The sequence below is a fragment of the Colletes latitarsis genome, chromosome 12, assembly GCF_051014445.1.
Source record: "Colletes latitarsis isolate SP2378_abdomen chromosome 12, iyColLati1, whole genome shotgun sequence".
In the NCBI taxonomy this organism is placed as follows: Eukaryota; Metazoa; Arthropoda; class Insecta; order Hymenoptera; family Colletidae; genus Colletes; species Colletes latitarsis.
Window position 1 is genome coordinate 24,869,174 of NC_135145.1, and position 27,668 is coordinate 24,896,841.

The 27,668-nt window shown below is 33.3% G+C and overlaps 3 protein-coding genes and 2 non-coding genes across 6 annotated transcripts in view; 4 read left to right on the forward strand and 1 right to left on the reverse strand.

Annotated features, from left to right (window-relative positions):
• Positions 1 to 3,975: 3,975 nt before the first annotated feature.
• Trnas-gcu (transfer RNA serine (anticodon GCU)) lies at positions 3,976 to 4,057 on the forward strand. The gene has a single exon. It is a non-coding gene; the product is annotated as a tRNA-Ser (tRNA).
• Positions 4,058 to 4,681: 624 nt separating this feature from the next.
• The window catches only part of LOC143348962 (uncharacterized), a 438,943-nt gene continuing 415,956 nt past the window's right edge, over positions 4,682 to 27,668 (reverse strand). Inside the window, exon 4 of the mRNA XM_076779761.1 lies at positions 4,682 to 4,697. Coding sequence (XP_076635876.1) covers position 4,697 — 1 coding nt within the window. The 3' untranslated portion in view covers positions 4,682 to 4,696. The remainder of the gene's footprint in view (positions 4,698 to 27,668) is intronic.
• LOC143348861 (sodium-independent sulfate anion transporter) lies at positions 7,486 to 21,386 on the forward strand. Its single transcript, XM_076779536.1, has 8 exons — positions 7,486 to 7,600; positions 13,594 to 13,778; positions 14,025 to 14,162; positions 15,479 to 15,757; positions 16,489 to 16,798; positions 17,143 to 17,445; positions 20,623 to 20,857; positions 20,953 to 21,386. The coding sequence occupies exons 1-8, from the start codon at positions 7,555 to 7,557 to the stop codon at positions 21,218 to 21,220; spliced, it is 1,764 nt and encodes a 587-aa protein (XP_076635651.1). The 5' UTR covers positions 7,486 to 7,554; the 3' UTR covers positions 21,221 to 21,386.
• Positions 7,873 to 7,954, forward strand: Trnas-aga (transfer RNA serine (anticodon AGA)). Its single transcript has one exon. It is a non-coding gene; the product is annotated as a tRNA-Ser (tRNA).
• Positions 27,195 to 27,668, forward strand: part of LOC143348955 (uncharacterized) — a 46,102-nt gene continuing 45,628 nt past the window's right edge. Inside the window, exon 1 of one of the 2 annotated variants that reach the window (XM_076779741.1) lies at positions 27,195 to 27,445. In XM_076779741.1, the coding sequence (XP_076635856.1) occupies positions 27,344 to 27,445 (102 nt within the window). In that variant the 5' untranslated portion in view covers positions 27,195 to 27,343. The remainder of the gene's footprint in view (positions 27,446 to 27,668) is intronic. The other variant, XM_076779742.1, reaches the window with a different exon arrangement.

The following is a 27,668-nucleotide window of genomic DNA, read 5'->3' on the forward strand; positions in this document are numbered from 1 at the left end:
AAAAACTCATTTACGATTACCCACTCCCGCCGAGTGATTCGATTCTTTGGTAGTTAACATCCGGTTGCATCGTACGCGAAGCATTTCTGCGGACGAATTCTTTTTGCTCAAATGCCGCTCGATTCTAGCTTCGAGACAGAATTTCCGACTGATAGAGGAAAGTAATTGAGAAAAACTGATGCAGGAAAATCAGTCAGCGTAACACTGGTTTTCCTATTACGTCAAGTAATAAGTCCTAAAGTTAATCAGTGAATTGTATTACCTTTTCAAATCCCGGAGAACAGTTCCTTCAATGACACAATAGAAAACTTCGTAGAATAGTTTCTGCGTCTCTCATTCTTCTATTGTTACACAATTATTTATATACAACTATCATTATCAGTAATTGTAATGGCTCAAATGTTGGTAAACCAATCATATAATTCTATTTTTATTCTGTCGTTCGCAAGTTTTTAATCGATAATTTCATTTGTTTACATTTTTCTTTATACTCGGGACTAAATGGCTATAAAATGTCTTGTTATATTAAAAAATCACTTTTGATAAATTCTATGTAAATACAGTACAAATGAATAGTTTAATTATCGTTTAACTTTCCTATTCTATTTAATTTAACTCGTTCATTCAGCCAGGAATGCTTTAAAATATTCTACATTTAAAAATATATATTATTTGGATTGTTTCCGGTGTAAATCTTGGAATATTTTTGGATTTGTTTCGACAGAAAAGGAAATTAAATGGTGTAAGTATGATTGATATGTGTTGCATTAGATTTAGATTTTAGTACGGAAAGATAGAACAACAAAGTTCCCTTCAATCGCCATCTAAATTCTGAATGACTTGGACTAAATGTCAAACTGATTCAGCAAGAAATTTAATTATATAATTCCGGTATACATAACGCAGTAAAATCTCGCATTCCGATGTATAATCTCTTCCGTTCATTAACACTCTAAACGAGAAACAAGAGCTGTGAAAAAATAGTAATTCTAAACACGCGTACCACTACCACGAATAATTTACCCAGCCACGAGTCTCTAGGTAACAAATGTGTAACGGAACTTGATCACGTTACATGAATTGCATTACAAGTTCTTGCGATTGTAATTTATCGTCACGCTATATCTTCGACAGATATTTCCTTCTAATTGCAGTAATCTCACATAGTCATCCGTTTATTCAATTAATATTCGTTACAAATACACGTTACGTATAATAATTCTTTTATTGATAAGTTTTTTTCAAATATTATTACATAAAGTGCATCATTTTTACACGTGAAAGGTTGCACGAAATTTGGATGACAATTGTATTATTAAAAATGGCGATGTTCTGGAGTAGGATTGTAAGATGATATCGTTTATTTAATTAATATTCCTTGCAAATACATGCTAAGTATAATAGATCTTTTATTGATAAGTTTTTTTCAAATATTATTATATAAAGTGTACCATTTTTAAACGTGAAAGGTTACACGAAATTTGGATGACAATTGTATTATTAAAAATGGCGATGTTCTGGAGTAAGATCGTGGGATGATATCGTTTATTTAATTAATATTCCTTGCAAATACACACTACGTATAATAATTCTTTTATTGGTGAGTTTTTTTCAAATATTATTACATAAAGTGCACCATTTTTAAACGTGAAAGGTTGCACGAAATTTGGATGACAATTGTATTATTAAAAATGGCGATGTTCTGGAGTAAGATCGAGGGATGATATCGTTTATTTAATTAATATTCCTTGCAAACACACACTACGTATAATAATTCTTTTATTAATAAGTTTTTTTCAAATATTATTACATAAAGTGCACCATTTTTAAACGTGAAAGTTTACACGAAATTTGGATGACAATTGTATTATTAAAAATGGCGATGTTCTGGAGTAAGATCGTGGGATGATATCGTTTATTTAATTAATATTCCTTGCAAATACACACTACGTATAATAATTCTTTTATTGATAAGTTTTTTTCAAATATAATTACATAAATTGCACTATTTTTACACGTGAAAATTTACACGAAATTTGGACGATAATTGCATTATTAAAAATGGCGATGTTCTGGAGTAAGATCGTGGGATAATATCGTTTATTTAATTAATATTCCTTGCAAATACACACTACGTATAATAATTCTTTTATTGGTGAGTTTTTTTCAAATATTATTACACAAAGTGCACCATTTTTAAACGTGAAAGTTTACACGAAATTTGGACGACAATTGTATTATTAAAAATGGCGATGTTCTGGAGTAAGATCGTGGGATGATATCGTTTATTTAATTAATATTCCTTGCAAATACACACTACGTATAATAATTCTTTTATTGGTGAGTTTTTTTCAAATATAATTACACAAAGTGCACCATTTTTAAATGTAAAAATTTACACGAAATTTGGACGATAATTGCATTATTAAAAATGGCGATGTTCTGGAGTAAGATCGTGGGATAATATCGTTTATTTAATTAATATTCCTATGCAAATACCTGCTATGTATAATAATTCTTTTATTGGTGAGTTTTTTTCAAATATAATTACACAAAGTGCACCATTTTTAAATGTAAAAATTTACACGAAATTTGGACGATAATTGCATTATTAAAAATGGCGATGTTCTGGAGTAAGATCGTGGGATAATATCGTTTATTTAATTAATATTCCTTGCAAATACACACTACGTATAATAATTCTTTTATTGATAAGTTTTTTTCAAATATAATTACACAAAGTGCACCATTTTTAAATGTAAAAGTTTACGCGAAATTTGGACGATAATTGTATTATTAAAAATGGCGATGTAAGATCGTGGGATATCGATTTGAGGTTGATTAAAGAGATGCTCCGTTAATACGTGAAATTCATGGAAATAAAGTGCATTGGCTCGAAAGGTAACCACGCAATCCAAGGAATACTGAATTTCTCGGCCGATATGTACGTAAATTCGATACACGTGACTGTTGGTTATCTATGATCGAATCTGCATTGTCTCCAGGCGGTAGTCATCGTTTGCATTCTTCTGAAATTCTTGCAAACCACGTCGGTATCTAAATCCGTTATTCCACGACACTTTTTCCACGCGTTTGCATATTTTCTTCCCGACTTTTCCGAGTCGTTTATCAAATTATGCAACACGTGGCTAATTTCATACACCTAGGTGGACAAAATGGAAATATTAATGTTATCGAAACAGCCCCAAATCCTATAAATTTGTAAAATTCCCAACTTCATGAAAATCGTGGATATTGTGATAAGTCCTCATAGAAGAGGATCTTTTTCTTTTCCAAACGAGGACGTTTTTTCTTAATTCCCTCGCTCAATCAGTGCAATAACGACTCATAATGCTCTCCAGTTATTGTTTTTCCTTTTTCCAAGTAATCGGTGTAGATGATTCCCAAAAAACTGTCGCCATCACCTTGCAAAAACCCACTATTTTGATTGTTTCTTTGCCTCTGGAGTGTAGTGGTGTTTCCACGTTTCGTCCACAGTTGTTTATCGACGCGGAAACTCGTCAAGGAAGTGCCAAAACAGCCTCAAAACCATATCGTGGATTTTATCAATCATTTCGAGAATAGTCACTTCCACTGAATGTCTCAAACGACGTTCATCGTTTACCCAATTGTAAATAGTTGCAAACACAGGAGCAGACCTGCCATGATCCTCATCCAAAGCTTTGATCTCTTTCGGTGTTAAGCCTTTTAAATACAAGTGTCTAATCACTTTTCCATTTTTCTAAATAATTTCTTGCTTCAATGGCCAATAAAAATGAAATCGTGTGTTTAGTGAGTCAAAAGATTTCGTAATTCTTAAGTGTTTTATAAATTGCTGGAATTCCCAACAATAACACTGCATTCATTTATATTATACGGGCAGTTTTTGTGCTGATAGGTTATTTAAACAGAAGCTATTAGTTTGTAATGATCAGTCAGAGAAAAATAAGTTTAATAGAACGGTGGTTGCCATCGGACGAGGTGGCCGAGTGGTTAAGGCGTTGGACTGCTAATCCAATGTGCTCTGCACGCGTGGGTTCGAATCCCATCCTCGTCGACTCGCTTTTTGTAACCTTGCAAAAACGTTCAATTACGTACCGTATCCGTAGTTGCAAAGTTGAATAACGAAAAAGATTATTGGTACATACAGATGAGAAGCATTAAACGATCATTAAACGCTCGAAACGAGTTAATAAAAAATGTGATCGCGAATGCGTTTCAAATTCCATGGAGAGGGGGCATATTTTGGCAACTAATTAATATGCAATTACTGTAATACAGTATTTTATTGCAATATAGTAAATTATTTTATAAATTCGTTTAAACTTTTTATAATAAATTATCTATTCATCAAGGTTATTAAAATGGTTAATGAATTCATATTCTTCATGTTTTATTACGTAAAAATAGAAATATTTACAAATACGTAATGCTAATTGAATAAAGTGCACCATAAAAAGAGCATTTTTACTTGAATAATACTTCCCGTTCAAAGTACAATGCGAAATTACGAATATATGGAAGTGTAACAAGAAGTCATTTGTCGAACGTTGCAAATTCAAGGTAATATGGCCGAGCATTAGAAACGGTAAGGTTACATAAATAAAATTCATGTAAATCGATAAATCTTTATTCGTAACACTGATGTAACGAATGAAAGAGCGATATTTATTATTGAATTTTCGACTACGCACTGTCTTGGGTTATAGGTAAGTCAGTATTGCACAATTGATTATGTAACTGCGGAATATACCTTCGATTATGATCTTTTTCTATGACGTCGTTTCATTTTATTTTAACTGTAGAAAAGAAATAAAAGGGAACAAATGTAAGTCGATTTATTAATTAGTCTGCATAAAAATGTCTCCCACGTTACGTAGGTTTTCCGTTTTAATCGCTCGTGAATATCGAAGGAATTAATCGAAACCATAAATAACAAAGTCAAACGGATTTGCCTTGCCCGTAATAATGTATTCACGGCATTAAGTATTGCGTTTTAGCGAAATAGTTTATTGTTACGTGAGCAATGGTCTACCTGTTTGATGGAGCATAACAAAAAAAATTTGTAGAAATAAATTAAGGAACGAAAGTGACATTATTGCATATTATTTTCGATTATTATCTAGGAATGTGAATAATCTAAATTTTAATTGATTCATCTGTTTCCACCATTTTGATTGCTCCGTTAGTCGACAGAAATTTGGATACAATTGAAACATAATCATCGTTTTGCTGGTTTCAATGTTTAAAAAATATAGAACAATGGCATTCTTTATAATATTGTTCTTTATTAATAGATTACTTTCTTTTTTTTTAATTATTAACCAAAACAAATGGTCCATGATTGGTACAAAAGGGGTCACGGAGACTCCACGGCTGAAAATAAGATTTCAAAGTTTAAAAAATACAAAACAATGACATTCTTTATATTATTGTTCTTTATTAATGGATTACTTTCTTTTTTTTTAATTATTAACCAAAACAAATGGTCCATGATGGTACAAATGGGGTCACGGAGACTCCATGGCGGAAAATAAGATTTCAAAGTTTAAAAAATACAAAACAATGACATTCTTTATAATATTGTTCTTTATTAATGGATTACTTTCTTTTTTTTTAATTATTAACCAAAACAAATGGTCCATGATGGTACAAATGGGGTCACGGAGACTCCATGGCTGAAAATAAGATCTCAAAGTTTAAAAAATACAGAACAATGGCATTTGTTATATTATTGTTCTTTATTAATAGATTACTGAGGATTTCTTTTTTTTAAATTATTAACCAAAACAAATGATTGTTGGTATAAATGGAGTCATGGCTGAAAATAAGATGGCATCGAGTATAAAAAACTTACGTTGGAAATTTCGTTTTCAAGAAAAAGCATTTAAAAATCACCCAATCAATGACTGCTTTTATTATAGACCGCAGCTGCTGTCGCTTTTGCACATGATACAATGTCAGGGTTTAGTTTACTATCAGGGTACCATTATTGATGACTCATTTCGTCGCCTTCGACTCGTTAAAGTCGAAGTTTTTAAACAAAAAGAACATATTTAGAAACTAGTATGTATAAAGATTTTCAAGCTGTGTCAATATTTTATAAAAATGTCATTAATCAAACATTTTTATTAATCGTACATGTTCCTGATGTACCATAAGTAGCAATACATATATCGATTAATGCAACAGAGGTGAAATAATTATTAGATCGACAGTGTTGTTGTTTGTATAAGTGTTAATAAAATATTTATCAGGACCAAAGGTACTGTTTTCGTGGGAGTGTCAGTTACCTTTTTGTATTGAGTAATTAATGTAATTATGTATGAATGAATTAGATAAGTCGTTCGACAGGAATTACTGACGCTAGTAACATTCCCGTCACTTATAGCGAAAGCACTGTAATGCATCTGTAATGAAATCTCTGTTTTGCATTATTTCATGGACATAACGGCACACTTTTACTTCAGTTTAACCACGTTTCTGCTAATGAGTTCGTTGTAAGTTTCATTCCATCACAATCAATAATAATACAAAGAAAGATAGTGGACTGGAAACCTGGAAGCTTTTAATTTACTAATTAATTTTTCTCTTCTGTTACAAATTTTGTAACTTTATAACCAAAAAAGTAACTTCCTTAAAACAAAATATTTAAACGATAAGTTACAGTATTTTCCATATGATTAATTAACAATTACTGATATTAAACTAGTCGAGAATAAGATTTTCAAGTTTAAGGGATCGATATTTTCATTTTTAATACATAGTTTTAATGGTTGCCTTTTTCAACGAGTTCTTTCAGTTCTAAAATTTAATAGAAACCCAGAATTTTCCATTTGGATAATCATTTTTTCTTTTAGATGGTAAATAAGATCGATATAACGGCATAGGATGCACGTGCACACTCATCAATAATTTCGATGACACAAGGACGCTGTATTCTGTTGACTGTTTATTGAAAAATTTATGACACAATTATTTTGCAGATCGCTGCGAACAAAGAGATATCGGATTGATCAAGGCCATCAATTCGATAACCAGTAAGTAGTAAGATCATCCATTGTAGCTACATACCTGTCGACATTAGATTTATTTAAGCGTTCGGTAATTCACTATGCGCTTCTATGTATAATGGCTACCGATTATCTTTAAGCGAATACATTTCCGTTCTTTCATGAAAGAACTTTTACCGTCTGCAACGTCACTTAAATAATGCCAATAATTGATTATATGACTGGAAACATTTATTCGAATAACTACAGATAAGCACAGATAGAAAAATATGTGCTTTTAAGTGTTGGAATAATTTTCTATTTTATCGACTATGTAGGATATCTTAGTTCGGAATAAACGAAGCGATTCTATTACACATAATGGCCATGGCATTGTGTACGGTCGTTTAAGTGATAACTTTGCATCAACAGTCACGCTTAATAATCATGCTCTACCTTATCGACATTCCCATTAGATACATCATTCTTTTTGTGTTGGCCATGCGAGGCTTTTGCGGTGAGTGTACGTAGCTGCATTTATGCGAGATTCGATTGTGTAAAAATGTCGTACGTACGAGGAAATCTTCGTGAAACAACACCCTTGCTGAGTAAGTTTTATTTACAAACTTTCAATTCGACATCACAATTCCTCCACTATTTTCCCACATTTTGCAGAACTTATGAACTGCTAACGTTATTGTGTTTCAACTTAGTTTCGTGTGGAAATAACGTTTTAGTAATGGGATTAAGGGTTGTAGTTGTCCTTAAAATCAAGGAAAAGTCATGACAATCCATTTCTACTTTATAACTTTGTAATTTTGTAATTTTTCTTTGTATTAGATTTCAATTTTTTATACAAATGTAGCGTAAAGTGACCGTAGCAGTCGTGGCCGAGTGGTTAAGGCGTCTGACTAGAAATCAGATTCCCTCTGGGAGCGTAGGTTCGAGTCCTACCGACTGCGGTGGCTCAAAAACATTTTTTTTTTTCACAAACATTTGTACGTGTCGTTTCTATTCCAATTCGTTAGTTTTAAGTATCTTTTCATGCACTATTTCTATACAATTAATTATTTTTTACTGAATTATAAAACAGGAAATTTATAAGATTTACTATACAGTAAGAATTTTTTTCTTTGGGTTAAAACAATATTCCTCGTCTGAACGTAAACTAGATAACATAGTATAGATTATAGATTATTACGTAAAATATGATTTGCTTCAAGATCATTTCAAATACTCTTAGTTGCAATTGCAAAATATTTGTAACGTTTTTTGACAGATCGATTGTGAGTACGTGACATTAATTACTGTATAATTAATCATACGATTTATAATGCCTGCAATAAAAAAAAAGAATGGAAATTGTAGTCAAATTTGAAAAAGGTGTTCTATCGTTAATGTAATAACTTTCTCTATTTTTATTACCAACCTAAGACTCAAATAATAGTAACATAAGCTTTATTTAGATTCACGATTCTTATTAAGGAAGGAAAATTAGAACTTGAATAGAAAATAACTAAGGAATTAATAAGAGACAATAATTTGAACATTGTCGAGTGTAAATATTTGATGAGTTAATGAAGTTAATAATAACAATTTCTTAATTTATTAGCATTTCGTAATGATACGCTGGTTCTTATCTTTCTAATGTACAACAAATTTGTAAGTACATACGTGCCATCAAGATAAAAAGCGGGACTTCCGTGCCGAACAATCAATAGAAAGATAACGAATCGTGAGCACGTTATGTTTAGCTCTATTCTACCTAAAAATATAATTGCTTTGATGGTGTGCAATTTAAAAGAATTTAATTTATTTATTAACTACATATTAACTTAATCTTTAAGTGTTAAACAACTTTAATTATAAACAAACGTTTGCGATTCGAAATTTGTTGCACAATATTCATGAATATAATATTATTCTATTTATCAATTTAATATCTATTAATTTGTGTGAATATTGGAATTGTCGATGGAAACTTTACTTTTTCATATCGAACAATTATTTATATAATTGTTAAATAATTTTTCGATCTCATTCTTTGCTTGAGAGTTGTTACGTGTGTTAGAAATGTTTCGTTTCGCAATTGTGTCGAGTATCGTTTATTCTGATAGTACATTTAGACGCTTATATATATAATTTAATAATTATAATGATAATTTTAATCATTAGGTATGTTTAAACTAATTATCTATACGAATAAAATTTATCCATATCCGTTTTTCGGTAGTTTCTCACCATTTACGAAACAATGGCGCATATCATAGACACAGTGAGACGACATTTTGTTTGACTATGTTCGAGAGTATGCAGTGACACCAATTTTATGTTGAAAAATATCAGATCTTGCATAGGAACTGATTAAATAAATGTACATAGACCACTTTAATTTGAAACAAATTCACCATTGAATTATCGAACATTTCTACGTATCACTTAAAAATTTCAATAAATTTGACACGCGTTAAATTCGAATGTTTTTAAAATGTTATTCTTGCAATGTCTTTGTATTACGAGTCGAGCGTTTAATCTGTCTGGCATAAAGCTTACGGAGCCTTTAGGATATTTACTATACACCAAATTTATTTCGGGTGCCTTAATCTTCCAAGATGGCGTGTTTCGTAACTTTCTCGAAATGATCCTTCATCGTTCCGCGAATTTCCAGCGCGTTGTTAAGTTTTAGCACGTGCTGGGGATTCTACGAATTTAAACACGACCTATCGTAATTAATCATGTGATCTGTTATCTGACGGAATCAACGGATTGGCACGATAAAACATTTTATGAAGAACCGTCAGAGCGAGTAAAGAAATTTTCTCGATGCAGTGTCAATACGCACTGTAGGTTCGAACCGTTCTGTTGTTTGCAGAGCCAGGTAATCTCAAGTTAAACGCGTTATCTGCGTACGATTCTGCATCAGAAAACTTACTACTCGTCGGTTATCACGGTGTTAATTAGATCTGTGCTTTATTAAGAGTGCCAGTGTCGTGAGAAAGCTTCGAGCGTAAAGTGCATTGTCCAGAGTGGTCCACCAGTGTTGCCCTAGTCCTCCATTTTATTTTAAATCGTGCGATACTAGAGTATTTCTAAAACGCCGATCTGTGTCTATTAAAAACATGGTGATGTGTAGGTAGATGCATGAAAACGACATGTATATACATATAAATACAGTAGAAATATCTATGCATATACAGAGTGGCCAAAAAGTTGGGGAACAAACTTACACTATGTATCACTGAGGCCAAATAGATAAAACAAGTTCATGGAGACTTATGACAGAGAATGTTTTGTTGAAAAGGTATAAGATTTTAAAAAGGAATGTTCGAAAATTCCGGTTGAAATCTTTTGCAACTGTTATAATAAATCAGAAATATTTTTAAAAGTTCACACATTTTCGAACGTAAGTTTGTGTGAGCTTTTTTCATTTACTTGACCTTAGAAACGTGTTTTGATTCCAACCTTTTTGGACATCCTGTATATCACAGAAAATAATTATAAAACCATTTAATTAATATATATTAATATTATTTCCGAGCATTTGGTTCCATTGTTTAGCCACGTTTTCTAATTATTTTTATAACTCATATAAAAGGTTATAAACTTTTATAATATTTAAAAATTTGCACTCACATGCTTACAAATGAGTTCTACGTACATAATTATTTTCGTTTTGAAAGACGTCTCAGAGTACCGAGTTTAAAACATTTTAATGCAATAAATAGCTTGAATTGACTAACAATTTATCGATACAAAGCAATGTTTAGTTTCTCGTTTCTCAAGAGGATGTCTTTACTTGCTAGCGTTGCATTATTAATGTAATTTGACAAAATTTGCTGACATCGCAAGGACATTAGCGATTAACAGATTGTGGTCAATGGTAATCAACATGTTGCAGTATCTCCTATTTGAGATTTAATTTTAGATCTCTTCATTTTTCATCCGGTACTCGTTCCTTAGGACTCAGAGTCCTGTTTCATTCGTTTCAGAAGCAACATTGCTCAAAGAAAACATCTTTAGACAGAACGAGCCGTGAAATATTAATCAATTCGACGTGATCGTAGCGAAAAAGATTTTTGTTCGGTAATTGTTATTTCTGTGTGCATTTTTATTGCGAAGTTAGTGAAAATGTCTGCAATGATATATTCCCCAGTGCCAATACGTAAGATCTTACATCTTTTCAATAAATCATTTTCGGGCATAAGTTTATATAAATCTTTTTCATCATCAATTGTTTAATTTTGTCGAAACATTTCACGTTCTCGAATTTTTTTCTCGAAAGTGGGTGGGATTTCGAGGGTATGTGTAATGACCAAAAATGATTGTAATTGACCCCCACAGCTTTTAATATTTTTTTCAGAACGATTTGAAATTTTTTAATTTTGCCGAAAAATTTCATGTTTTCGAATTTTTTTCTCGAAAATGGGTGGGATTTCGAGGGTAGGTCTAATGACCAAAAATGATTGTAATTGACCCCCACAGCTGTCAATATTTTTTTCAGAACGATTTGAAATTTTTTAATTTTGCCGAAAAATTTCACGTTTTCGAATTTTTTTCTCGAAAATGAGTAGGATTTCGAGGGTATGTGTAATGACCAAAAATGATTGTAATTGCCCCCTACAGGTACCAGTATTTTTTTCAAAACGATTTGAAATTTTTTAATTTTGCCGAAAAATTTCACGTTTTCGAATTTTTTTCTCGAAAATGGGTAAAATTTCAGGGGTATGTCTAATGACCAAAAATGATTGTAATTGACCCCCACAGCTTTCAATATTTTTTTCAGAACGATTTCAAATTTTTTAATTTTGCCGAAAAATTTCACGTTTTCGAATTTTTTTCTCGTAAATGGGTGGGATTTCAGGGGTATGTCTATTCACCGAAAATGATTGTAATTGACCCTTACATCCAAAAATATTTTTTTCAGAACGATTTGAAATTTTTTAATTTTGTCGAAAAATTTCACGTTTTCGAATTTTTTTTCTCGAAAATGGGTACGATTTCAGGGGTATGCCTAATGACCAAAAATGATTGTAATTGACCCTTACATCCAAAAATATTTTTTTCAGAACGATTTGAAATTTTTTAATTTTGCCGAAAAATTTCACGTTTTCGAATTTTTTTTCTCGAAAATGGGTAGGATTTCAGGGGTATGCCTAATGACAAAAAATGATTGTAATTGACCCTTACATCCAAAAATATTTTTTTCAGAACGATTCGAAATTTTTTAATTTTGTCGAAAAATTTTACGTTTTCGAATTTTTTTTCTCGAAAATGGGTAGGATTTCGAGGGTATGTCTAATGACCAAAAATGATTGTAATTGATCCCCTCAGCTAAAAATAATTTTTTTAGAACGATTTGAAATTTTTGTTTTTCGTCGAAAAATTTAGGCACCTACCCTGTCGATTTTTCTTAAAAACTCGTTTTTAATTTATAATAATTTAGTTTGGCACCCTACAGAAAAGTTGTCTAATACTTTTTTGTAAGAACCTATGAGCTCTACTTCAGAAAAAAGTTTCATTGAAATATATTCACTATTGTAGAAATTATGGCTGTTTAAAATTTGGACCACTTTTATGGGGTTTTTCTTATTTTGCGGGATCAAGAATCAACTTTTACAATATTTTTAGAATTTCTACATATTCTTCACTAAAATACGCGTTGATTGCTCTTTTAAACATTAAAATCGCCCAATCCGTTCAGAAGTTATGGTGTTTTAAAGATTCGCATGAAATTTCAGGGTACCATTTTTGGCCTGAAATCGTATTTTCGGTAAGGAATTTTTTTCTCGAAAATGGTTAGGATTTCGAGAGTGTGTCTAATGACCAAAAATGCTTCTAATGGAGCCCTGCAACTGAAAATAATTTTTTCAAAACGATTTGAAATTTTTTTTTTCGTCGAAAAATTTAGGCACCAAGAAAAATTCTAAAGGAATTTCAAGGTTTTTTATCGTTTTATCGCGTATTGTGGATTTATAGTGACGTAATCAAGAGAATCTATGTTTGAGTACCATCTTCTGACAAGCGAATACGGTCCTTCGAAGTGCAATTTCATGATTTCTATCGCATTTTCCGTTAGTTAACCGATTCACCAGTTACCATTTATTTATAGCGTGGTGCGTCCATTATCTTCATGGTCAAATTAACGTTTGTCTGCCGCGTTGTTGATTTATCGAATAATGTACACACGTGTTTATCACCGTTTAATGGACTATAATGCTTGCCAACGTTTATCCGTCGAATCACCAAAAGTTTCGAATTTTTCGTAAACTGATACGTCGCTTGAAAATTTAAATTGCAAAATATTTGACTGAATGTTTGAAAATTTGTACACTAAAATAAATACACTATAATTATTAATAGTTCTAGCGTTAAAAGCTTTTATTCAAATTCAAAGAGACAACAAACAAACAGAAAGTTTTAGTCGATTTCGAGTGTACGAAATAATAGAAATGGAGACATTGGAGAAAGAGGGTTTCGTTTGAAAATAGTCAGTTTATGGGCTCGTATTGAAAGTAATTGCTTCGACGAACTAGTAAATAAGTAGGTAATTAGTTGAGAACTAATTAATTCTGAGTAAATAAATTTGCCAACTTGATTGCAGGGAGGAACGTGAGTTCGAAGCTCGATTTAAAGCAAGTTCTTCTACGAAGGGTACCGATTCTGACATGGCTGCCTCTCTACACTTGGAGCAAACTTCTCCAAGATATTTTGGCAGGATTGACAGTGGGTTTGACTGCTATACCGCAGGGCATAGCTTACGCGATCGTGGCTGGGCTTCCAGCTCAGGTGTGTACACACTTTAGACACCCCACCTAATAAAGTAAACAAACTAATTTATACTTAATCTTGAAAACTTTAGTTCTTGTAACGTTAAAATAATATTGCAAAATATCGAATATCGAATCTGTCTCGAACGAAATAAAATATTTCGGGTATTCGTTAAACCCTTCATTGATAAAAAATTCGCGAGCAAACTGAATCGACGATAGTTGGAAAGCTGATTCTCGTCAGGTGAACTTTTGAAAACTTCAGTACGGCCTATACAGCAGCTTCATGGGGTGTTTCGTCTACTTGGTGTTTGGCAGCTGCAAAGACATCACGGTCGGGCCTACAGCAATAATGGCCCTATTGTCGCAACAGCACGTTATAAGACTCGGAGAAGACATCGTCGTAAGTAGAAATTCGAAAAAGAATAAACGAATCAAATGAATAGAGCGTGGATCTTTATGCAAATTCAGATTTTTATTAATAGAATTAATGAGAGTTGTCTCATAAGCCTTATATTTTTGCATATAAAGTGGATTCTGTAGTTTGAAAATTAAAAGTTCCCATAAATGCATAAATGAATCTTGAAAGTAGTTGTTTCAAAGTATATACAGGTTACAGATTCTACAAGATGGTTAATGAGTTTCTGCCTCATAATGGGAATTATTTTTGATAATTTTTTCTTTTGGTTTGCAAAGAATCTCCATATCTTTCTGCTTATAAATGCATTATTAGATCGAGGGCGCCACGTAGTCGATGGGTGAGGGCGCCACCATGATGCAAGCGGGTGCGCCATCTTGATTAGTCAGTACGTCTTGCGACACGCGAGAGAGAAGATGTGTCGAATAGTTTTCCCATAAAAAAGCTATCTCAAACTATTTATTCTTGCCCTGTTCAACTCCTGCCATATAAAATGAGAAAGTATAGAATAAAACACATAGAAATTACTTTATTTCTATTCGATAATCCTGTACGTTCCGAAACTATCGATCGTGGCAGCAAATTGAAACTATAAAATGCCTTGGTAAATGTAAACTTGAAACGTCGTTTAGATGATTCGTCTTTCGTTGAACATTGTCGTAAAAAAAGACCATTTATTATCCCCGTTTTTATTAGATGCGATTAAAGATATGCATCAGCGTCGATGATGTAGGTCATACACTGTTCAAATATCTATGAATTATTGGTTCTGGCATATTTAAAATTTTTGACGTGCCTCGAACCATGATTATTCCCTGAATTATTCATTTTTTTACCACCTCGTCCCAATATTTTTTTACGCAGAATAACGAGAGGATTCTATTTATAAAACGCATTTCCATAAAAATAATAATGCAATCGTCGAATGCACATGCATTCATACAAAAGCAAAATATAGTCTTACCATTTTTGCCATTTTACACCAATATTTATGCACGAAAATAATAATGCAATGCACCGTTACACTTGTACAAACAACAATTACAATTGTAGTCATTAGTCTGTTCATTTTTCTTTTTTGTATATGATATAAAAGTCAATAAACATATTTATATTACCGTAATTATGAAAATGCATAAATATAAAGTCGAGAAACGTGTTTGTATTGCAAAGGAATTTTCACTTTTCTATTATTGCTGCCAGTTGTATTAATTGATAATAAAATATGTAGCGTGTCAATATAATTACGGAAGCAAGTGCATAGGTGTAACGTGTTTCGATCGATGTCGTTCCTTTTTCAGGTGTTCATCTGTATCGTGTCAGGTTGCGTTATTACGGTGATGGGGTTGCTCCATTTGGGATTTCTCCTGGAATTCGTTAGCCTGCCAGTAATCTCTGGATTCACTAACGCGGCTGCAATAATAATAGCAACGTCTCAGCTTGGCACGCTTCTCGGATTGACCGGCAGAAGCGACTCGTTCATCGACGCTATTGTTAAAGTTGCGAATTATGCTAACGAGATTACACTCTGGGACACGGTATTAGGAGTCTGTTCTATGATTGTACTCGTCTGCTTGAAAGTAAGTTCACTCTTTAAACTGTTCCAATTAGAGTTTCGGACCTAATTGTTAACAATTCGAATAATCGTTGAATACTTTCTGCATCTGAGATATTCATAGTAAGATGGGGGCTTAGTTTTCTAATAGAATCTTGGATAATTACGAAAAACACAAGGCACAAGCCGAGTTGTGGTGTCTGAACGTAGAAAAGGACAGTAAATCAAGGATAAATAAGAATAACACAATCTGAAACTTATTTAGTATTTGTGTTTTGATAATGGAACCTTCACTAATATATTTCTGAGGATTTTCTGATCAAAATAAGACCAAACACGATATTTGCATATTTAACTACATTTTATGTTCTGTTAGAGGTAGATTAAAAACAAATTATATCGTGTTTGGACTTATTTTAACCGGGAAACTGTCACAGATACGTTGGTAAAAGTTTCATTAAAAAAGAAAGAAAAATAACAAAGTTTCATCTTTGTCTCGGTCCACTCGACTGTAAGCTTCGTGTGATGTGTCAAGTAGAGCCCTCTATCGGTAGTAGGGGCAACTACTGTTCACTTATCCGATCGAATACAACTCGTAGTTATCCAAGCATTGTATAAGCAAGTTCCGTGGACATTTCCATTCCATATTTTTGATTTCTCCTCAGTTTTAAGCGATGAGCTGCAACTTTTTTGTTTGTATTGCGAATCGAAGATATTGTTGTGCTAAATAAAATTTGTTTAAATATTGAAAAACAGAAATTGCCTGGCAAGAAAAATGGGACAGCATTCCAGAAGTTTCTGTGGGTAACATCACTGGCAAGGAACGCTGTCGTAGTCATCTTTGGGATAATATTAAGCTATTCATTGTCCTGTTATGGTATGAAGCCTTTCAAAATTACTGGAAATATAACTGAAGGCTTGCCGCCATTTGGTCCACCGCCGTTCTCTATTGTAACCCAGAACTATACGTATAATTTTGTGGAGTTAGTTAGCGAACTAGGAAGCACCACCATTTCGGTACCCCTGATCGCCATTTTGGAGAGCATCGCTATTTCCAAAGCATTCGGTATGTAAAAATCAATTTAAATTGTTTAATTTACGTATGGAACCAAATGATCAACGTTAATATACAACGAAATATTAATAACAACATTTAGTTTAGCTAAAGAGACTCGAAACTTTAGGACAACGTTAAACAATGACTGTTTTGTTGAATAAAATTATATTGGAAAAGGTTGTGATTATAATGCAATAAAATAATAATTGTATAGATTTATAGAATCCTTGTTAGTAATCCCAACCCTCTTTTAAGGGTTCGAAATAATGTTAAATAGGTTAGAAGGTTCGAAGGTATGGGGATTTGATGGTCGCGGTAAATATTTGAATTTGTTTGGATTCGAATTGTTCCAGCGAAGGGGAAAACAGTCGATGCTAATCAAGAAATGTTAGCTTTGGGACTTTGCAACATTTTCGGTAGCTTTGTCCGATCGATGCCCGCCACAGGAAGCTTCACAAGGACCGCCGTAAACAACGCTTCGGGTGTAAAAACACCGATGGGCGGTGTAATTACTGGATGCCTGGTGCTTTTAGCCTGTGGCCTTCTGACCTCGACTTTTGAATTCATCCCGAAAGCAACCCTCGCTGCAGTGATTATCGTCGCCATGTACTACATGTTCGAGCTCCATATTTTCATCGTGCTTTGGAGAACGAAAAGTAAGATACGATTACGCGTTATCCCAGTTTTGTTTCTCAATATTTTCTACCCTGATGCAACTTCAACGAAGAGATTTTCTCATCTAACAGCGTCAAAATTAAAATTAAAATTCACGCTTTGCTATTATATTTTCTGGAATTTTAAGGCTTTTTTATTGACTTTTTTGGCAGAACAACGTATATAACGATCAGAATGTTGCTAAATCAGCTGGATTCAATCGTTGCTAAGGATTGTTAAAAACAATTGGGGATTCACTAGCTTTTCAATGTTACCAACAGTGTACGATTTTTACTGACAGCAAAGTTTCAGTTTTATTTAATTTATCGAGCACTACTAAAGATTTTTTTGTATTAAATAAGGAAACATTATACTATACAGGGTGTTCGGCCACCCCTGGGAAAAATAAGACGAAAATTAAGAATACCAATTTGTTGATGGAGGCTTCGTTAAAACGTTATTAACAATTAAATTAAAAAATTTGGAATCGTTCTGGAAAAATTATTTTTGGTTGTGGGGGTAGATTATAATCATTTTTGGTGAATAGACATACCCCTGAAATCCTAGCCACTTTCGAGAAAAAAATTCGAGAAGTTGCGAAATTTTTCGACGAAAAACAAAAATTCCAAATCGTTTCAAAAAAATTACCTTCAGTTGCAGGGGCCCATTACAAGCATTTTTGGTCATTAGACACACTTTCGAAATTCTAACCATTTTCGAGAAAAAAATTTTTTACCGAAAATCTAATGTGAGGCCAGAAATGCTACCCTGAAATTTCATGCAAATCTTTAAAACACCATAACTTTTGAACGGATTGGACGATTTTAATGTTCAAAAAGCCAAACAACGCGTATTTTGGTGTAGAATATGTAGAAATTGTAACATTAATGAAAAAGTTGATTCTTCAGTCCGTAAAATGAGAAAAACTCCATAATAATGGTCCAATTTTCAAACAGCCATAATTTCTACAATAGTGAATATATTTCAATGAAACTTTTTTCTGAAGTAGAGTTCATGGGTACCTACAAAAAAGTATTAGACAACTTTTCCATACAACACCTACCAAATTTATTAAAAATAAAAAACGAATTTTCAAGAAAAATCGACAAGGGGGGTAGGTGTCTAAATTTTTCGACGAAAAACAAAAATTTCAAATCGTTTCAAAAAAATTACCTTCAGTTGCAGGGGCCCATTACAATCATATTTGGTCATTAGACACACTTTCAAAATCCTAACCATTTTCGAGAAAAAAATTGTTTACCAAAAATCTAATTTCTGGTCAGAAATGTTTGCCCGAAATTTCATGCGAATCTTTAAAACACCATAACTTTTGAACGGATTGGACGATTTTAATGTTCAAAAAGCCAAACAACGCGTATTTTGGTGTAGAATATGTAGAAATTGTAACATTAATGAAAAAGTTGATTCTTCAGTCCGTAAAATGAGAAAAACTCCATAATAATGGTCCAATTTTCAAACAGCCATAACTCCTATAATAGTGAATATATTTCAATGAAACTTTTTTCTGAAGTAGAGCCCATAGGTACCTATAAAAAAGTATTAGACAACTTTTCTGTGGGGCGTCAAATAAAATTACTAATAATGAAAAACGAATTTTCAAGAAAAATGGAGGAGCCTAAATTTTTCGACGAAAAACAAAAATTCCAAATCGTTTCAAAAAAATTACCTTCAGTTGCAGGGGCCCATTACAATCATATTTGGTCATTAGACACACCTCCGAAATCCTACCCACTTTCCAGAAAAAAATTCAGAACTGTCGGAACTTTAAACGTTAATAACTTCTTAACAAAGCCACCATCGACAAGTTGCTATTCTTGAATTTCCTTTTATTTTGGCTTCTATAACCCCCCATTAAAATTTTAACACCCTGCATACGAGTTTGAATAATTTCTATTGAAAAAATATCGAATGAATCACTAAGTGTACGACTTTAAGCGACAGTCAATTCAGTTTCTGGGGACAACTCAGCCAAACCGAGGATCCTGACTTCCTATTTGTCTTTTGTTGCAGAGATCGACCTGATACCTTTGACTAGAACCCCCCATTAAAATTTTAACACCCTGTACACGAGTTTGAATAATTTCTATTGAAAAAATATCGACTGAATCACTAAGTGTACGACTTTAAGCGACAGTCAATTCAGTTTCTGGGGACAACTCAGCCAAACCGAGGATCCTAACTTCCTATTTGTCTTTTGTTGCAGAGATCGACCTGATACCTTTGACTAGAACCCCCCATTAAAATTTTAACACCCTGTACACGAGTTTGAATAATTTCTATTGAAAAAATATCGAATGAATCACTAAGTGTACGACTTTAAGCGACAGTCAATTCAGTTTCTGGGGACAACTCAGCCAAACCGAGGATCCTGACTTCCTATTTGTCTTTTGTTGCAGAGATCTACCTGATACCTTTGACTAGAACCCCCCCATTAAAATTTTAACACCCTGCACACGAGTTTGAATAATTTCTATTGAAAAAATATCGACTGAATCACCAAGTGTACGACTTTAAGCGACAGTTAATTCAGTTTCTGGGGACAACTCAGCCAAATCGAGGATCCTGACTTCCTATTTGTCTTTTGTTGCAGAGATCGACCTGATACCTTTGACTAGAACCCCCCATTAAAATTTTAACACCCTGCACACGAGTTTGAATAATTTCTATTGAAAAAATATCGACTGAATCACTAAGTGTACGACTTTAAGCGACAGTCAATTCAGTTTCTGGGGACAACTCAGCCAAATCGAGGATCCTAACTTTCTATTTGTCTTTTGTTGCAGAGATCGACCTGGTACCTTTGACTAGAACCCCCCATTAAAATTTTAACACCCTGTACACGAGTTTGAATAATTTCTATTGAAAAAATATCGAATGAATCACTAAGTGTACGACTTTAAGCGACAGTCAATTCAGTTTCGAGCCAAACCGAGGATCCTGACTTCCTATTTGTCTTTTGTTGCAGAGATCTACCTGATACCTTTGACTAGAACCCCCCATTAAAATTTTAACACCCTGCATACGAGTTTGAATAATTTCTATTGAAAAAATATCGAATGAATCACTAAGTGTACGACTTTAAGCGACAGTCAATTCAGTTTCTGGGGACAACTCAGCCAAACCGAGGATCCTGACTTCCTATTTGTCTTTTGTTGCAGAGATCGACCTGATACCTTTGACAGTGACTTTGCTGAGCTGTTTGGCAATCGGACCAGAATACGGCATGATTGCCGGGATCATGGTAAATCTGATTCTCTTGCTCTATTTCGCGGCGAGGCCTGGGTTATTGATCGAGGAACGCGTTGTCGATGGACTGATGATCGTGTTCGTGTCGCCGAAACAATCGCTGAGCTACCCGGCCGCTGAGTACCTCCGCGAACGAGTGATGTCCTGGCGAGTGAAATCATTCCTTCCCCGTAATTGGACCGCGTAAATCGCACCTTACCTGGCCCGTTCGTTTCATCTGACCTGGCGTTATTGTTGTTTAGGTGTGACGGCAGGGCAGAGACGATTCCCGTGGTGGTGGAAGGTCGCCACGTGCTTCGAATCGATGCCACTGTCGCCAAGAACCTGGCTCTGCTGCTGGCTGACTTGCAGGCGAGGGACCAGATGCTGGTCTTTTGGAACTGGTGCGAGGAAGTCAGGCAGACTTTGATAAGCTATGACGCTTCCCTGGCGATGTCCTTCAAGACCTCCGGTAGCATAGCTCAAATATTTTCAGGTAGAATCGCACCCTCTCACGTTCTACGCGAGTGAAATTCGGAATCTAACGAATGTGCGGAACACTTTCCTTGGAATTTTGGAATGCGCCCGAACGGGCGCTCTTTCACCAAAATCCCGTGCAATTAAGTCACGTGGACGTTGGAAATATTTCATTTAACGGTTTAAACCCCGGAATTGGTCCTCCGCGAGACACAAACACGAGGACACTCGATCGAAACGTTAACCTTTCAATTATTACTCCTTCAAATAGCTTAAATCTTGAATTTTAGTCGAGGTTCAGTGACGAAATATTTTGCTCGAAATAATTAGAATTAAAGTTTCAATACGTTTTTTGCGATTTTTTAACTCTTGGCTGGCCGATTTCTTATGCATTTAATATTTATGCACGGACAAATAAACGTCATATGAACACGTGCTCCATATCTGCGATTTTTAATCTCGTTTATTTCGCGACTCATCTGCATTATTCATTAAATTTTTATAACACATATTGCATTTCTCTGCCAGAGTATTTTTGGCTGATTAAAAGTAACTTTTTATCTCTTTTTTAATAAAAATATTTGTAAAGTTGACGAGTGATTTGATTTATTATGTTGGGAGCTTGTTGCTGGCTCTGATCGTGGATGGAAATCGCGAAAATTTATGTCTTGCTTTATGGAAAAAGAACCACTGGTTAAGGATGTACTGAAAAAGTTTTTACAGTAATTACATTGCTTTACAGACAGTGAAACATTAGAGGGTTGATTAGGAATGGAGTTTGAAGTGTGTTGATTGTGATTTTCCTTGATTAAAATGATTAGTTTTAAAGGAAAGTTTACATTTCTGTGCATAATTATCGCATCTCAACCGTAGAGCTTCCTCTTCTGCTAAACAAATCTATTTAAAGTCATATCTACCCCAGAGAGTCTAGATACCTAGAATTCGCGACGAAAATTCTCCTAATCTCTGATAAAATTCAGAAACGTGCTTGACGTTCGTTTGAAGGAATTCAGTTCACCTAATAATTGATCTAGACTTTTCTTATCTCGATATAAATTTAGTAGTAGTTCAGATATTTCTGGCCAAGATGTTTTAAATTACAATGACTTAACTTGTCCTCTTGCTTCATTCGCAATTCGACTTTTTACGTAAAATAGAAGTGTAGAATAGAAACCTACTTCTTTAATAAAACTATTTAATTTACATCTATCGCCATCAAAGTTATTTGCAACTAATTTTATTAAAAATTCTAGTGAAAGAGTTCGAGTTTGTTCAGAACAGATAGCCACATTTTCAATCCACATATTGTCTTTTTTTGCCCCTACGATTTGAAATTTTTTAATTTTGTCGAAAAATTTCACGTTTTCGAATTTTTTTCTCGAAAGTGGCTGGGATTTCGGGGGTATGTGTAATGACCAAAAATGATTGTAATTGACTCCTACAGATATCAATATTTTTTTCAGAACGATTTGAAATTTTTTAATTTTGACGACAAAATTTCACATTTTCGAATTTTTTTCTCGAAAGTGGCTGGGATTTCGGGGGTATGTGTAATGACCAAAAATGATTGTAATTGACCCCCACAGATATCAATATTTTTTTCAGAACGATTTGAAATTTTTTAATTTTGACGAAAAATTTCTCGTTTTCGAATTTTTTTCTAAGAAGTGGGTAGGATTTCGAGGATATGTATAATGACCAAAAATGATTGTAATTGCCTACTGTAACTAAGTATAATTTTTTCAGAACGATTTGAAAATTTTGAATTTTGTCGAAAAATTTCACATTTTCGAATTTTTTTCTCGAAAGTGGCTGGGATTTCGGGGGTATATGTAATGACCAAAAATGATTGTAATTGACCCCCACAGATATCAATATTTTTTTCAGAACGATTTGAAATTTTTTAATTTTGTCGAAAAATTTCACGTTTTCGAATTTTTTTCTCGAAAATGGGTAGGATTTTGGGGGTATGTATAATAACCAAAAATGATTCTAATTGCCCACTGTAACTAAGTATAATTTTTTCAGAACGATTTGAAAATTTTGAATTTTGTCGAAAAATTTCACGTTTTCGAATTTTTTTCTCGAAAATGGGTAGGATTTCGGGGGTATGTGTAATGACCAAAAGTGATTGTAATTAACCCCCACAGCTATCAATATTTTTTTCAGAACGATTTGAAATTTTTTAATTTTGTCGAAAAATTTTACGTTTTCGAATTTTTTTTGTCGAAAATGGGTAGGATTTCAGGGGTATGTGTAATAACCAAAAGTGATTGTAATTCACCCCCACAGCTGTCAATATTTTTTTCAGAACGATTTGAAATTTTTTAATTTTGTCGAAAAATTTCACGTTTTCGAATTTTTTTCTCGAAAGTGGCTAGGATTTCGAGGGTACGTCTAATGACCAAAAATGATTGTAATTGATCTCTGCAACCGACAATATTTTTTTCAGAACCATTAGAAATATTTGGATTTAATTTTTAATAACTTTTTAACGAAGCCTCCATCAAGAAATTGGTATTCTTAATTTTCGTCTTATTTTGGCCTCCAGAATCCCCCATTAATATTTTTCCCAGGGGTGGAATGCACCCTGTATGCTCACTATCGATTATCTTCAAACGAACTTTGCTGCCTCGGTGTTAAATCAAAGTCGACTGAATGCAAAGTAGTTTTGGAACATTTGTAATGTAACCTATTCAGTGGAATATGATGCCAAGATCTTCAAAATTTAGAGGAACTTATTACTTCATATTATAATTATCTGTCCACATCCGGCAAACTTCATTAACAGACATTTACCGCCATTTGCTATCAGTTCGAAGTTTAAAACAGTCCTGCAAAGTGTTCCTTACAAGAAATATAAAAAGGGAATGTTTATATAAATTTAGTTCGACATAATCTTGGTTTCGCGTTACAGTTTGTTCCGTGCTTCGACAACTATTTACTTGCTTTTAAAGGACGTGCTCAAAATGGCCACCTGTCGGCTTAAGCACGATACTCCGTAAACTCTCGAACGTGTTGCAAAGCCCTACAGATCTGGTGGCAAGTTTCTTTCGTAATTTGACGCAATTCGACTTTTTAGGCTCGATTTATCTAGTAAATCATATAAAAAACATAATCGAAATAAGCATTCTTCTTTAATGCATAAAATGTGATTGTCAGTGGGGATCAGCGAGTAATTAAATTGGCCAAGGACCTAATAATTAAGTTTATTTGAAATAAACTACGATTGTTATGACTATATTTTTCTTTTACGTTTTCGAGTAATTTAAGATAGTCGAGTTAAAGAACTTCGTGTAATACAATTTCACGTAATTCAAACCTGATAAAATTTAAGCTCCAGGGAGATTTCGAGCGACTTGATAAGTAAAATGGCGCAGAAGTTAGACTAAAAACCATTCTGTATTTTTAAACTTCTGAATACTTTTACGGTATGTATTTATGTTTATTTTACGGATTGAAACGATTAAAGAACATCTGAGTTTTGTGGATCGAAAATTCCGAGTATTTATACATGATTCCACCATCCATCATGTATGCGCATATAGGATTACGTTGTCGAGGGGGACACAAGATTAGTGATCGACTTTAATCAAATGCTAATATCTAATTTCAGTTCTTACACGTCTCTTTTAGTATTGATATTTAAAGTACTTTTCATTCTATAATTAATTTACGTTTGTTTTGCATTTACATGTAATCTATAATAATTAGAAAAGTGAGTAAAAGTTGAGTTAATAATTAGAAATGGGGGGTTCGATACTTGAGACTTTTTCAGACGAATATTTTCGAATGTCAAAATCGAATGTATTTGAGACGACGTAATTTATGAATTAGGAACGTAATTAAATATTTTACAAACCTGTTCTATTTACAAACAGAAATAATTTACTGGAAATTTCATTGAACTCTGAGCGGAGTTTGAATGTTTTAAAATAGAAATATTTAAAGAGCTCTTAAATAATGAGCACCAAAGCAACTGAAAGAGTATTTTTAATAGAATGTGAGAAGTGTTAAACTTATATTATAATTTTAAATGTCAAAATATGACAACAATATTGCTTTAATATAGAATTTTTGAAGACTAACGTCACTTAAGGTTCTCAACTGTCATGTTAACGATAACGAAACTGTACAGCGATGAAAATTTCTCTTTTTACGAAAATTTTTAAGCGACGTTTAGTTTTGGGCATAAATAAATTTCTAGTTTATGTAATTTTACTCAATTGTTTTATTTGTATATATTTATTTATGTTAAAACTATACCTGCAATACTTTTTGATAAATTATAATAAATAATAATACTTATTGCTCTTCGTAACCAACCATTTTTACATCACTTTTCCAAATAGACGAAATTGTGTTTTTTAATGTTATAAAGAAGTTTTACAGTAATTTTTTATGTATTATAATTATAAAAAGATATTTACGATCAAAATAAATAATTTGTTCTCTACAAGATTTGCAATGTTAAAATATCAGATACTTGTGATTGTTTTTTTAAACTATTATGTATGTACGTTTAGAAAATTGCTTGAAATAATTACTTATAATTTATAATTTAAAGCTTTATGTTTCTGATGATTACCATTTATAAAAAAATTTGTTCGAATAAGTAGTTAGTAGCAAATTGCATTAGAGTGTCATAATTGATTCAATTAGAAGATATTATAAATATACAAAATAATTAATAACGTTGGATGTAGTTGTAACAAGCCATTTATTATTTCTGTCTAACATTTTTAACCAATTGTTTGTTGTTATCTTTAGAAACAGGATGATCTAAATCAAACATGACAGAGTGTGAATTATATAATAAAGAATCAATGAACAAAACAAAATTATGTTTATATAAGTCGAGAAATGAAGCAAAAACACGCAGAGAGATATAATAAATAGTTTGTTAAAATATTATTGATTTTCACTTTAGTATTTAAAAAAAGAACTATTGTACAATGATGATAGTGTTTTCCAAGCTATAAATAATTTTTATAAAAATTAAAGAATTTGTGTTCTGTGCTGGACAAGTGTTTAAAATCGTAATTAATAATTTACAAAAATAAAAGGGAATCTGTAACATAATCTTAGACATTTCTTTCATTTAATCAAAAACAAATCGAATGGAATTTAAAAATAATAATATGTGTTTTTTTTTATGTATACAGCTCTAATCTTGAACTGATTTCATGATCTGTAAGTACAGAAATATTTTTATTTTTAATAGAAATATTTTTTCATTTAACAGAGAAACACTAAATTATATACATAATTGCATATGTTATAGAGGTATGTAAACATACATATGTACAAAGTCTCAAGCGTGTTATAAGAACGTGTGAATTTCCTATTGCGTGCCAGTACATTGAAACTCTATGATTAACGTATAAGAACAATCAGATAACGCGTTACTTAAAAAAGGATTGTCTCAGTAGTCACGTCAACTGCACATTGTTACATCATCGTGCTGATATGGAAAAATGTATTTACAATATGTCAATATACATCACAAATACATCCACATTTTCTTAATTTAATTGACACCGATTTCTTTGCATTTCTTAACGATGAACATCCTAGACACTTTGCTTAGATAAGAGTTAAGGGGTGAAATTACGACTGCGACCGTTAACCCCTCAAACTGCTGTAATTATTAATTCCCATATATAACGAATTGGTAATTGAATAAAATACAAACCTGTAGAAGAGTTTTAATTTCTATTAAAGTGGAGCAGCAAGGCTGATCGTTGGAGAATGTGTAAACAGTTTCTGTGAAATGTTTGGGAGAAAAAGGGCGCTCTATGTGCATCGAGAGAATAATTTCGAGGGTCTGAACGCGCCCTTTTTGGATCGCGGAGAGCGCAGGCGCGAGAAATACCCCGCGTTTAGGAATGCGCGCGCAGGAATGATCGACCAATGAGGAAGCCGGGTAGTAGAGGGTGCTTCGATCGATGCACTCGCCCTGGGAGCGTGCGCCAGTGGGCGACCGTTTACAACGCGATAAGCGTCGCGGCGCCCTCAACGATAAGTAAATCGAGGACGTCTTGGCTGCATTTCGTTTCGTAGTGTTATCAATCGCGGGTTTCGTTGTGTTTACTCGTTGCCTCGGCTAATCGCCGGGCATCGGTGTCGTTGCACTTTCACGGCGAGCAAAACCGTAAACGCGATCGCGATGAAACAATGAAGCAGGCGGCCACGAGCAACGAGAACTGTCAAGAAGATGCCGGTAAACCACTTGCACACGGGAAATGCGGCCCAGCTGGAGAATATCGAGTTCTAATCGTGAGTAACATTGAATTGCATTTGTTGGTCAAGGAAACGTGGTCACGGGGGCACGCTTCGACTGGGGGTTGAACAGTTTCTTATAGAGGTCAGTGTACTTGACAGTTTCTGTCACGATTCACCGTCGAATATATTGGCCCTGTGGATTCCGTGCATATGTTTGTTTCCACACTTCCTAACATTTCGACAGTTTTCTTAATTAGTTCAATACCCTATCGTTCGC